Source organism: Drosophila navojoa, chromosome 2 (assembly GCF_054131105.1).
Source record: "Drosophila navojoa isolate 15081-1374.11 chromosome 2, UAZ_NAV_1.0, whole genome shotgun sequence".
NCBI lineage: Eukaryota > Metazoa > Arthropoda > Insecta > Diptera > Drosophilidae > Drosophila > Drosophila navojoa.
In genome coordinates, this window is record NC_142890.1 from 25,739,594 (window position 1) to 25,753,198 (window position 13,605).

Here is a 13,605-nt window from a genome sequence, read left to right on the forward strand (position 1 = left end):
AGCAGACGTTTGGAGAGAACTGAAATGATATACATTAAATTACTTAATTATACTTATTAAATTTATTGGTATATAAGTTGTATTTGTATAATAGTTCTAATCAAAACTAACATGAATACTAATTTTTGTTTTTGTTCATAATGTTCAGATATTGTAATTGTAGAATTATAACAGATTTCTAGATTGAGCAAAATAATATCATTAAAATAAAGTAATATTGATGAAAAATCTTGATTCGAGATGTAAAAGATATATCTGATTATTTTATATCAAATAATGTAATGTAAATTATAAATTAAATATAAAACTCCAAATTTATTTATTGATTTTTTTTTTTTTATATTTCTAAACATGTTTTTAGAATTTTTTATATAAAGTAAATTAAAATGTATAAAAAACTGAAAATTAACTCAAATCAAAATATTAAATAAATAAAAGCGTATTAGTAAATTATGAATAATAATAATAAATAAATAAAATTAATATTTTTACATAATTTCGGGATGTATATAAAATGGATATTAATAAAGGGCAATGAAAATAAATTAAAATCTAAAAATTAAATAAATAAAATGGTTTTAATAAAAATTAAATAAATAAATAAATAAAACTAATATAACTATTATTTATTATTATAAAATAACTAATATTTAAAATTATTTAGTTAGTTCTGACTAAACTAATATTTAATTTTCTGCTCAACAACCTTCAATAGTGTTACATAAGCTACATCGACTCAAGTATGCCCAGTTGGAGTAGTGTATATGATTATTTAATAGGGCCCATCACGTGTCGCGTTGTCTTGATAGAAATCAGAAACACGAACGGCTTCACGAATTTATTCGTTAATAAAAATGCCTTAGCCAGTTGTAAAAATATTTACATTTTAATGGCAAATCCTACTGAATGATTCTATATTTGAAATTCATTAATAGCTGACAGAGCGGAGTTATTGTGAAAAGCATAAACTATAAAAATAAAAAAATACTAATTTAATTTAATAAATAAGTCTTAAGCAATTGGCTAACATATTTTTTGGCAATGGCATGGCTATCAACAAATTATATTTTATATAACAAAATAAAAGCCACGACACGCGTCCAACAAATATATAGATACACATATATGTTTGTGTGTGTGTGTGTGCGTGTGTCCGTCCTCTGTCGTCGCTTGCCAAAATAGTGTCAGACATGCGGCGTGACAGGCAGCGCGATGTACGGTTATCAATAGATGTCCGGCGGATATTTTTAGACGTGTCAGCGTCTCGCGCATGTAACAATAACAATATCAATAATCATAACAAAAATAACTCGAATTGTACTTGGGTACCGGTTTTTCCTGCATGTGCCGGAGTTGAAATTTTTGTTCGTTTGGCTTTTGATTTTTTATAAGATGTGATTTTATTTTAATTTTTATTTTTTGGTTAATTTGTTTGGCACTGCAAGGCACTTATACACGCGCAATGTCAAGGTCTCTCTCTCTCTCTCACACACTCTTTTTCTCCGTCTTTATCTCTATCTCCATGAACTGCCCGAAAATAAAGTGCCCAGGTGTTAGGAAGCTAGATGAGAGACACGCGCCGAAACTTTGTGCGCACACATATGCAAATACTACCGATACGCATACATGTATACATGCGCATGTGAATGTGTGTGTGTGGTATGACCACATAAATCACACATATGTGTGTCAGTGGCATCTGTGGCCCCCCGCAACTTGGCTGGCGTCAATGCGTGCCCTGATAGCGTCGACATGATAACCCTCGCCAAGTAAAGCACGAATTTGAGCACAAATTTCACAGCTGCTGTTGATATTAAATACGCCTAATCGCGCTGTGGGTATGCCTCAGTTAGTGTGATATTTAAACTTAACTGCAAAAGCAATTGAAAATGGTTTGAACTTTAACGACCGTCATGCGCATAGCAGTTAGATTTTGACAGCTTGCACATCTGCATGTGCTTATTAAACGTCCAGACTCTGCTTCATCAGAGACTTACAACAACTGCTTGGGTAAGCAGTGTTTGCTAAGCAGTGAACACAAGCAGTGTAAGCAAGCCGTGCGGCACAATTGATAACGAGGTTTCAAATTTCAGCGGGAGAAGTCGCTATAATACATAAAATATAATATATGACAAAGCAAAAAATAACAATATTATACAAATAAGAAAACAGTCAGTATCGGTGGGTACTTTGGAGTACCATGTTAAATATAAACAAAGTAAGTGATATACACAAAGCTTAGATTTGAAAAGGTATTTTATTTATATATATTTTTTTTATATAGATGCTTAGATTTTACTAAATTCTAAGGACTTTGATGTTAGCATAAGCCATAAAACTATGTATAGCGAAAGCTATGCTTTTTATCTTAATTCAATTTAATCTTAATCTAGATTATATCAATGTTTTCTAAACGGCGCATAACAAATTCAATTTGCAACATTTCAATAGGCAAATGCTAACTACCTACAGTGCGGCTCCCAATGCCAGTCCCAGTCGCATTTCCAGTCCCTATTCAGTTCCAGTTTCAGCTGCTGCCGCTTCAGTTTCTCTGCAAATTGAGCCTTTGCCAACGACACCCAACAAACAACGAATTATGCCCAAGGCGCCAAGCGCCAAACTAGAAACAACAACAAAAACAAAACAGAAAAAAACTAATCAAAGCAGAACTCATTAAGCATAGTAAAAAATTATGCTATTGTAATAAAATGGTAAAGCCGAAACCGAAAATCGCCAGCGCAATCGAATTAAACAGCCAATGGCCCAAAGGCGCTGCCCAAGCGCTGCAAAACAAATTGCCGGGGAAATCCCAATATCCTAGACGAGAAGAGAAACGGGAGAGGCAGAGATACCCTAAAGATCGACCAGGTTGCAAGTTAGTTTTCATCGATAGCGAATTTATTATGCAAAGCAGAAGCGGTAAAAGATCAAAGCGCAGCGATAGCAGATAACACGCAAATATACATATATATTTTATATTTCTGTATATATCTGTATATACATATAGTTACAGGCATCGGCGATCGATGAAGAGGCCAGCCAGATGATGCGGACTGAGGCGGCCCTTTCTGGCCGCACAAATAGATTAGTTTCACATGGCATGGAGCCGGGGTTTTAGGGCGCCATATTGCACACTGGGCCCGACGCTGGCCGCTGGCCGCCGGCCGCAGCAGAAGTTATGAAAAATTAATAATAATGTCGAATCGATTGATTTCAGCGAGTGCACCACCAGCTAGCACCACCAGCTAGCACCACCTAGACGGCTGGTCGTCCTCCGTTTGGATCGAATTGACTTGGTCAAGTTTTATCGCCCACGGCGCCTCTTTGGACCACTCAACAACAAGCCGCGTTTGCTCTCTCGCTCTTACGCGCTCTCGCCCTCTTGCTCCATCTGCATGTGTGTGTGTGTAACTGTAACTAAATACGAGAGTTATGAAGCTACTAAACATCGCAACGACACTAAGAATACTCTGAAATTTTAATTTTATTTTAAATAAAATACAGTACAGGATCTGTAAAATTTATAATCCAATGAAACAATAATATTTAAGTAAATTTATTTAATAATTTATTGATACTGAGATATATTTAGTTGCAAACTAAAAAAAATTATGTTGACAACTTTAAAAAGTTAATACTAAAATGATGTTCATAATATTAATATTAAATAATTAATAATTATTAATAATTAAATAATTAAAGATTATTAAATAATTGCGCATGTGGCTGTAATTTTAAATAAAATTAGATAAATAAATAACAAACATATATATGTACATACATAATATATAAATAAATCAAACAAATGTGTATATAAGATATAAATAAAAATCAAACAAATATGTATATAATATATAAATGCATTCAAAATATTTTGTATATTGCATATTATAAATTTATTAAATAATACATGATTGCCTTACAAATGTATTCTGATTAAAGTAGAATTAGTGATGCAATATCTCAATTATATATATTGAATTGGGTAAATAATCCCATTAAAATTCAAAGATAAAATGTTATCGAAATTTATTTGAATTAAAATCTAAGCATTAGTTTAAATATATTGAAAATGAAACAAAGAAAATTAAAACAAAATATGTTTGAATTTTGACTTGTTATGAACAACTTAAATGTTTCTTTTAATTAATATTAAACATTTTATATTTAAAAAAATATGTTTTGTTTAATATTTTTAAAATTAATTATAATATTATATATTTAAAATTGATTATAAATATTCCGAGTTAAAAATAGATTTCTAAAAAATATATTTAACAAAATTTATGTATAAATTTTAATAAAAATAATTTTAATATATGCTTGTTTAAGTTGCTGATTTTGCATTAAAGATTTGTTAAGGCCCTTTTCTTATACCACATATATGCCAAATCGAGTTACATTTATATATTTACGTGCGAATATCTATATTTATTTATAAATTATATAAGTATAGGGGCTTGACCTGCTCCATATTCTCAACTCTTAACAGGAGTTCAAAGTCAGCTTTATTAGCGTTACGTACGTAGTCAACCAGCCAAGCAACTCTTGGCGCTGCTTGAGCTTTCGGTGCAGATTTAGCGCCGCAAGCAAAAGTCGTACATTTTCATCACTCGGCTAGGAAATGGTACCAGAATGTGAACCAGAACCAGACGCAGATCCTGGGCCCTGGCAGCGGCTGTCGTCATTGTCTGGCCAAAAACTTTTATGGTCTAGCCGGCTGTTTGGTCTGTCTGGCTGTCTGGCAGTCGGGCTGTCTCACTCTCTGGTCTGTCCAGTCCGTTCCGTCTGGGCCGGGTGATGCATTTTTCATGACCAGTTTGTACGATTTCCGCAACGCAATTCAATTCGGGATTCTCTTCGACGGTTTTGTAGGCGCATTGAACCGGCAATTTTACAATTCTATTGGCAGCGGAGTGTGTTAGGGCGTGGGGAGTGGGGGGGGGGGGGGGGCGGATGGGGCCCACCGCTGCGAGGAGCGTTAACATGAGCTAATGAAATACGACATTTGACTCGTGCGCTCGTATTTATAGGCGTGGGATAGCTCTTGGCCCCAGACTGCCCACAAGTGGAGCACTGAGAGGGTGGGGCAGGCGTTGATATCTGACGAGTTTTACGATGCAGTTCGTCACACTCACACAAACACACACACACACGCACACTCACAGAGACTCAGATCAATTGATTGGAGGTTGTCATCGGTGGCATCAAAGCCCTAGCCATGGCGCGTGCTGCTGCCTGACTTCCGCTCCATGGCTGACCCAAAAGCGAGAAGAACGGCGACAATGGGACCTCAAGCCTGCTCCTAGTTAATATGCACGCTGTCAACTGATTGCTGGCTGCTAGTTAGATACACAGCTCGACGTGTTTGACTCACCGCACGTAGCCGGGCCTCCAGTGGCTCCTCGCGCTGCGCCACGCGACTAGTTCAAAGGGCGACCGTTCGACTCGGATGTGATTTGTTTGCCCAAATGACTCATCATCATTCCGAGTGCATCAAATCAAAAGCAAGCCATTAGTAGAGTTTGGCTTTTTATACGTTTTAGTGGACTGTGAAGATCTTGTCGAGGAAATTGTTGCATTTCGATTGGGTTCTTAACTCGTTTGCATCTTTCAGTGAAAGGTATTTGCAATCTTCTCTGTTTGGCTTCTGTATTATTTAAAGAAATTATTTCACAGCTCAAAATTTATTTGGCTTATATTATAAGCGAATATAATAATATTACAATACTCCTTTATCATATTCCTAACAATAAAATTGTAATTCTAATACTTGACAATATTCTGTAATCCAAGAAATAATATTCTAATGAGCTTAATCTGCTGAATCATCGATCGTGATCATTTGCCCTAATTCTATTTTTTTGCATTTTTATATCCGTTTCAGCGTGGATAATTTAGCGTTAGATAATTAACAATCACATAAGAGTTAACCTATCACCGTCTCTTAGCCAATTCACATATTCATCATAAATTTTTTGCCAATTAGTTGTATTATTTTGAAAAAGAAAACTCAGAAGCAATAAGACTGGAAATGGACATTAGGTCTAAATTCAATAACCCCATTATCTGAAACCAATTACAATTTTAATTTGTATTCAATCGATTGTCTTCGCTGTCTTACACCTAAATGTGTTCGATATATTCGTCGATTCGTCGATTTGGCTAATTAAATATGCACTGCATATAGCATCGATGCGATATGCACGATTTGTTTATGTTCGACTCGTAATATGCTAATTTGCTGTCGTCGCGACGGGCATTTCATTTCATGAAAGTCCAACATTAACCATTAAATTGACCGATAGCTGAAATTCTAAGCCATCAAATGAAAGACACGAGTCCTGTTTTCGAGTCATTGACTGCGCTTTTATGTTACTCTGAGTGCGCTGCTCAATAGTCGTATATAGAGTGGATGTCGTGCCGCCTCCAATGGGTCAGATCCATAAATTATGAGACAAACGTTTGACGAGTTTTTGTTTATATCATTAATAATGAAATATAAGAAACAATAGAAACAATAAAATATAATAGGATGGATTTAATGTACTATAATATTTAGTATTATACATTATTTAATACAAATAATTCTTTACTATAATATAATTTTAGGACTATTGAAACCCCAATTAAAACTATTCTCTAATCAATTTAAAATATTTTTTTTTTGCATAAATATATACGTATTTTTTATTAATAGATATCTTATCCTACACCTGTCTGCCTCTACTATTGATTTATAGCACATTACGTATTGATATACTGCAAGCCCGGCTTGCGCCTTCCAGCGCCATTTTAATTGGCTAATTAGGCGCAATTAAAAGCCCGCATTAATACGAAAATACCTCACACGCGCGCACACACACACACACTCACAAACGCGCACATTCACACGCACGCAGCAGCTGCGCTGTCCCATTGGCTCTCGCATAAGTCGGCTGTCTATTGTGGAGGAAAGCGAAATCAAAAGCAAAAGCAAAACAACGAAACTGTAAATAGTTTTTTTCTTCTCTCTCTTAACGGAGCTTAACGAGCGCTGACCAATCAGCGAATCGCAGCACAGCAACAACACTCACGCACACACACACACACAAGCACAGCCAAGCGCTGTGTCTGCACAGAGTTGCCAACTCATCTGAAAGCTGCGGCTCATGTATTGGTTAGCACGGGAATGCAAATAAAATAAAAGGGAATTATTCATATATAGTATAACTAATCGGCGATTTGATCAATCAATTCACCCAAGCAAATACAACATGTAAATATTTCGGGCTTACAGCAGTCAGCGGGCTTGGATATGCAAACTTAATTGATTTATGGCTAATTTGAATAGATTACCAGCTAATGAGTTACGAGAGCCGGCAACAAATACACCGAAAAACACATAGATTCATTTAAGCACGTGTGTCTGTGTGTGTGTGTGTGTGTGTGTGTGTGAGTGTAGGTGTAAAAAGGGGCGTCATCAAATGACATGCGCTCTCTCTGTATTGGTCAGTTGGCTGTGTGTGTGTGCCGCTGACTACCTGAGCCAGATCAGATGGTTACACTGCTATAAAAAGTGGAGCTACAAGATGGAGATTCGGAATGAATGGAAATAGTAAGATCAGAATAATTTTGATAATTTATGAAATTTATGTGTTTTATCTGAACTGCATTTTATTTTACATAGACAAATAATAATAATTTTTACATATAGATATATGTTTACATATAAAAATAAATAAAGTATATTCGCGCATCTGTAATTCTATTCTTGTAGATTTTGTTCATTGATAAATTTAAAAATAATAAATAAATAAATCAATAGACTTTAGAGTTTTTATAAACTTTCTTTTTCCTTTAGTTTATAATATCGTACATATAAATTTATTTCGGTGTTTTCATAGTCATTTTTCTTCATATCGTTCCCTCTTCCATCAGTTTTTTTTCCTTACTCTCAGATCAATATTCTTAAACCCTGTCTTGTCTTGTATTCACCTTTCAGTGTCACTTCCCCATTCCGCTCAGTGCACGATCGCTGATCGCATTGGGTGAGCCGCACCAATACAAACGCATTGAGCGCTGGCTGCACTTGTGTGCGAGCTCTTGAGCTGAAACTGAACGAAAGCTACCTTACCTGTTTCGAAATCAAGTTTGTTGCTTCTGTGTCGCTTCGGTGATCCGCACAGAAAGGTGCTCGCGCGCATTCTACACGGTTGTCCCCACAGAGCAGCGTTTTGTAAGCCAGGCTGATCGGATTTTCTATAGCCAGTAAGGCACAATAACAGTAACGATTCAAAGCCGTCGGAAGTTCACAGTTATCGTCGTCATCGCAATCGTTATCGGCGCGTCGGTCGGAGCTATCGGCCTATCGTTGGCTATTTCATAGCTCAAGTGACAAAGTTCAAAAAGTGATGTGGCCCAAGATTTGCGAATAATTCTGTAGGGCTTGCCGCTTCAGAGAAACCCCATAAATCTTGTCGGGCCACAGATTCAATCAAAGCCCATGAATATGCAATCTCTGAAATACTTCAAAACAACAGAAAATAAATAAATTATAAATAAAGAATTACAAATTAAATACATAGTTTATTGTGCAAACGAAAAGAAGAAGAAAGAAAAACATTTAAAAGCTGAGATCTTTATGCATAAAATTTCAATTGTAATTGAAATGTAAATTGTTGAATGTAGCAACAGCAAGTTCGCTCAAGTGCCAAACATTGTGCAAAACGAAAATTCAAATCAAAAGATTTATCAAATAATAATTTATGCAATAAAACGAAAAAAATAAAAGCAAACGAAAACCCAACAAAAGCGTTCAGCAAATACATTGAAACAATAAAAAAGCTAACGCTATATGCTGTGTCCTCTGCTGCTCTACCCAATGGATATCGCAAATTAAATCTTTCGAGAAAAGGTAAGAGCCCAAGGTCTCAGCTAAAGCTCGCACCGACACCCGCACCCGTACGCATGTATTTATACATATATATAAATATATAGGAAAACGAAAAATCGAAAACGCGATTTACCAATTTCATTATTAACTTTGATAGAAATCAAATAACAAAATACTTAAAAAGCCAGTCAACAGTTGCGCACAATCACAGAGCAAATGTAGCCACAACAAAAGTCAACACACACACGCACACACACACACACATATGGATACATATATGCAGACTGACGTATCTCGGCGTTCTTCATTTCATTCAATGACTTTTTGGTGGTCCCTATTCAAACAACTCCAAACAAATCAAGCACCGACTCGATGGCACTCCAAACGTCAACTCGAACAAATTTTTTTTTCAACTCTGATAAGTTCACTTGACAATGAGTTGCAACTAAGCCAGGCCAACCAAAGCCATGTCTAAAGCAAAGCCGGGCCCCAAAAATCCAAACACACTCACACATGATCAGAGGCAGAATGTGAAGAAGAAGAAGGAGAGGCTGGCCGCAGTCGGTAGTGAATATTGAAGCACAACATTGAAATTCATTTACAAAACTAATTTCAATTGTTGCATTTTAAAGAATATTTGAATAGACGAGCATATCGAGATTTCTTCTTGGCGCCACCTAAAGGGCCATCCAGCATTTTTTCACATGCGTAATGCCACGGAAAGTGATAGTAGTGAAGGTATGGGCTCTGATGTGTAGGAAAATATGAAATTTGATAGAAGAGAAACGAAGTAGATGATGAATAAGAAAAGATTTTATAGATGACCAAATGTTATATAATTTTATTATTCCTTGACATTCCCATACAGAAATATACCTTGGGATATGTATGGTCTGATCCCTATATGGTCTGATCACTATAATGTTTTAGGTACCACTCTCAGCAAGGATACAAGAATAGCCTTAATATCTTCCATATAACTCTACTTCTGTTGGGTAGTATAAAATCTTTTATTGAAATTTAAATTAAATTCAATATATATTTAGATTTATAATTGCTATGCACTGAATGCTTGCTGGATATGAAAGATCGCAGATCAAATATATATATATATATATGAAAATTAGGTATAATATAGTTTAAATTGAAAGCGGCTTATCATTGTTAAACAAATAAAATAAAAAAATAAAATAAAATATAAAACGAAAAAATAAATCAATAATGTAAATAAATAAATATTTGTATATAATTTAAAAATATATTTTTAATAAATATTATAAACAAATCAAAAAATGGATCCCAATGCCAAAGCAATAAACAAACGTTGTTAATTGATAACTAAAAAATAAAGTTTTGAGTAAAAAAACAAATTGGCTCAAAAATGTGGCCAAGTATTAAAATATGCAGTCCTGATTAATAAAATAAAATAAATAAATACATAAAATTATTCTTAATGCTTCCTCAACTTCCCTCTTCAGCTTATCACGACTAAAATTGTAATAGAATACAAATACATGTAGTATTTCATAATTAAGTTTTATATTTATTGAACTGCCTTTTAATGTGTTTTTCTGGTTTACTGTTCTACTGCTCACAATAAGATATATTATACAGGCTTCTCGCAACGCCATTAATAACACATTCGTATCGCATTTAGGCATAAAAACTGACAAATTTTCCATTAAATTGAGCGAAACAAAACATTATTTAAATTTAAGTGCGTCATCAAATAGATCTGTGCTAAGATATGTGTAGGCCTCACAATTTAGCATAACAAGTCCGAAATGCTAAATCCAATTCAAAGTAGACCCAAAAGAGGAGTTATATATGTGATTGTATACATGAATATACATGTGTGTGTATGTGTGTGAGGCTTCAAAGTCAATATCATTTAGGCTTAGAGGGATCTCTGTGATGGAAAGCCTTTAAGTATTTAGTACAAATCTTGTAACGCATTTCATTAACCTCGACTCCGAGTCGAATCAGAGCCATAAATCATTTTTCTTATGCAATCCGTGAAACTGCCAAGTCATCAAAGCAGCATATGGACGATGGGCGAGTGCTCCGATATGAGCATACGCATGTGTACATATAGATAATTGCCCTCTGACTGCCCTCCCCCAATGCCCAATGCCACTGAGCAATGTCGACGGCTCAATTGTCGATCGAGCCACAACAATGCAAATCAATTCTCCAGATGGCTCGCCCTCCTCTTCTTCAGATACGATTCGAACAATGCCAGCCAAAACTGAACCAATTTCAAAATATATCTATGCGTCTATGTATGTGTGTGTGGGTGCGGGTGTCGGTGTGTGTGTAATTGTCTGCTGCGTGCCGGTACCAATAAACAGCAATTGTTGTTCCATTTCATTAGCAATGAAAAAAAGTCTGCAGACTTTCATTAGGCCCCACATTATTGACTTGATATTGCGCTTGTCATCAATATTGGCCCAAGGCATTAGGAAAATTTTGAGCGAGTTTATTAAATAGTAAAAGAAAAGGAAAATAAGAACTGTCATTCTACAATTTTAGGAACTGCACAAATATTTGCGAACGTGCCAGCCACGACATGTATGCGGACAAACGTGGCCTGGAGAAGCCCGGCTCCACGCTGTCGACGTCGGCAGCGGCAGCGGCAGCAGCAGCAGCAGCAGCAGCGGCGGCGGCAGTGGCAGTCACACATTTAGCCACGCCCACGCATGCACATGCCCTACAGCAGCAGCAGCAGCAGCAGCAACAACCGCCACAACAACAGCAGCATCATCATTTGCTGCAGCTGCAACACCAGCAGCAACACTTGCAACACCAGCAACATCACATGCAGCAACATATGCAAACGCATCATAACTTTCAGCAACATGAGCCCACGCCATTGTCACAGCAGCAACAACACTTGCAGCAGCAGCAACATCAACAGCAGCAACAGCAACAACAGCAGCAGCAGCAGCAACAGCAGCAACAGCAACAGGCAGCCGGCATGTTTACAAGGTAAGTCTTAGCGCCAATTTTAAACACGAACCAGAACCTATATATATGTATGTGTGTGCTGTATATGTATGTGTATATGGACAGCTCCAATCTGGAGCTCTTATCGCACTGGCATCTGGCTGGCTTTCAGGGCTAACAAATCAGCGCCAGCAACGCATCAAAAATGCGCAACATGCAAACTTTTAATTTCAATTTGTTTTCGCACGCTTCGATATTTGTCAATTGAGTGTGTGTGTGTGGATATATATATGTGTGTGTGTTCTAGAAACTGCAAAGCATTGATTTTTTTCTCGCACTGCTTTCAATTTCTTTAAGGCTGGGATTTTTATTTTAGTGGCAACTGTTGCTGCTGCTGTGGCTGCTGTTGCTGCTGGTGGTGCTGCTGCCGGGTTTTAATGGCCTCTTGTATTGGCAACTTGTAGTTCACATTTATCTGGCACTCGTAATCTGTTCAGCTCCGGCAGACGACGTCGCCACATGGCCAGCCCGTGCGTATTCAGCACCAGCAACAGCAACAGCAACAGCAACAGCAACAGCTACAGCAACAGCAACAGCGCCAACGCCGTTCTGCAACTCTCACAAAAATTCTCAAAAAAAATGCAAGAAAATAAAATAAAATAAAAACAAGCAAAAGACGAAAAAAAAGACTCACTCGTTCGCCTCCTTCGCGGCTGCTGTGCCATTTTATTTAGCTCCAATTAATTAGTGCTTCAAATGTTTTGCCATAAGTTAAACCCGCACAGTGCGATTGACATTACGAACCTGGCAATCGGACCGGGTCCAAGGCGTCCAGGCTGTGCTTAGTCCTTCCCGCAGTGGGATGCTGGCGCAGCGTCTGCTGCCCGTTTGCTTCTGAAATGTGTAAAACTCACGTGTGATGCTGTTGATGGCTCCGCCTCGCCCGCCTCCAGCTCCATCCACATGGCAGCCAGCCAGCAGCAGAGAGCTGCCTCCTCTGGCTCGCTCTTGCTGTCTCCTGTGTGTGTGGGTGCTGCTAGCTGTGGGTGTTTGTTTTTGGCTCCTCTGCTGCTTATGCCATAGGTGTAGTTACTGGTGTCTGCCTGCTGCGGCTGGGCGACCAATTGGTAAGCAGAAGTCATTGGCAAAATTGTACAAAATTAGAACGTTTTGTCATCATGCGATCATCGAGTGGCGAGAGATTATTATAAGAGTATAATTCTATAATATTAAATAGAAATAAAAAAATAAATATATTAATAAATATAATTATAGCATAAAAAAAAAAACAAATTGAAACATAAAAATAATTATAAATAAATAAATATAAATAATAAAATTGTTCTAAATAAATTGATGAAATATTAAATTATATAATATATACAAATAATTATGAATAAATTTATTAAATAATAAATAGTGAAACACATACAAAAAATATAAAATAATAAATAATAAAAAATATCTATGTATTTTATTTAAAAAAATTCATTTAAAATAATTAATAATCAAATATATAAGAATATATATATATATATATATATTTTCGTATAACAAAAATACATCAGTTGGTAATAATCTATGGACCATTTATTATTGTTTATTATTGTTAAAAGTTTTTAACTTAAGAATTTATACATTAAATGACAAAACTTATTGCAAATACTTCAACATGTTCAATTATAACTGTTTCATGTACCCAATATAATTGGGTCTTTTTAAACGCAAATTGAATCAAGTGTCATACTGGAAGTGTTTTATTTTGTATACAAATGCAGATCTGT

The 13,605-nt window shown here is 36.0% G+C and overlaps 1 protein-coding gene across 1 annotated transcript in view; it reads left to right on the forward strand.

Moving 5' to 3' along the window:
* Positions 1 to 8,136: 8,136 nt before the first annotated feature.
* dysf (neuronal PAS domain protein dysfusion) overlaps positions 8,137 to 13,605 on the forward strand; it is a 30,219-nt gene continuing 24,750 nt past the window's right edge. Inside the window, exons 1-2 of the mRNA XM_018112522.3 lie at positions 8,137 to 8,896; positions 11,408 to 11,863. Coding sequence (XP_017968011.3) covers positions 11,445 to 11,863 — 419 coding nt within the window. The 5' untranslated portion in view covers positions 8,137 to 8,896; positions 11,408 to 11,444. The remainder of the gene's footprint in view (positions 8,897 to 11,407; positions 11,864 to 13,605) is intronic.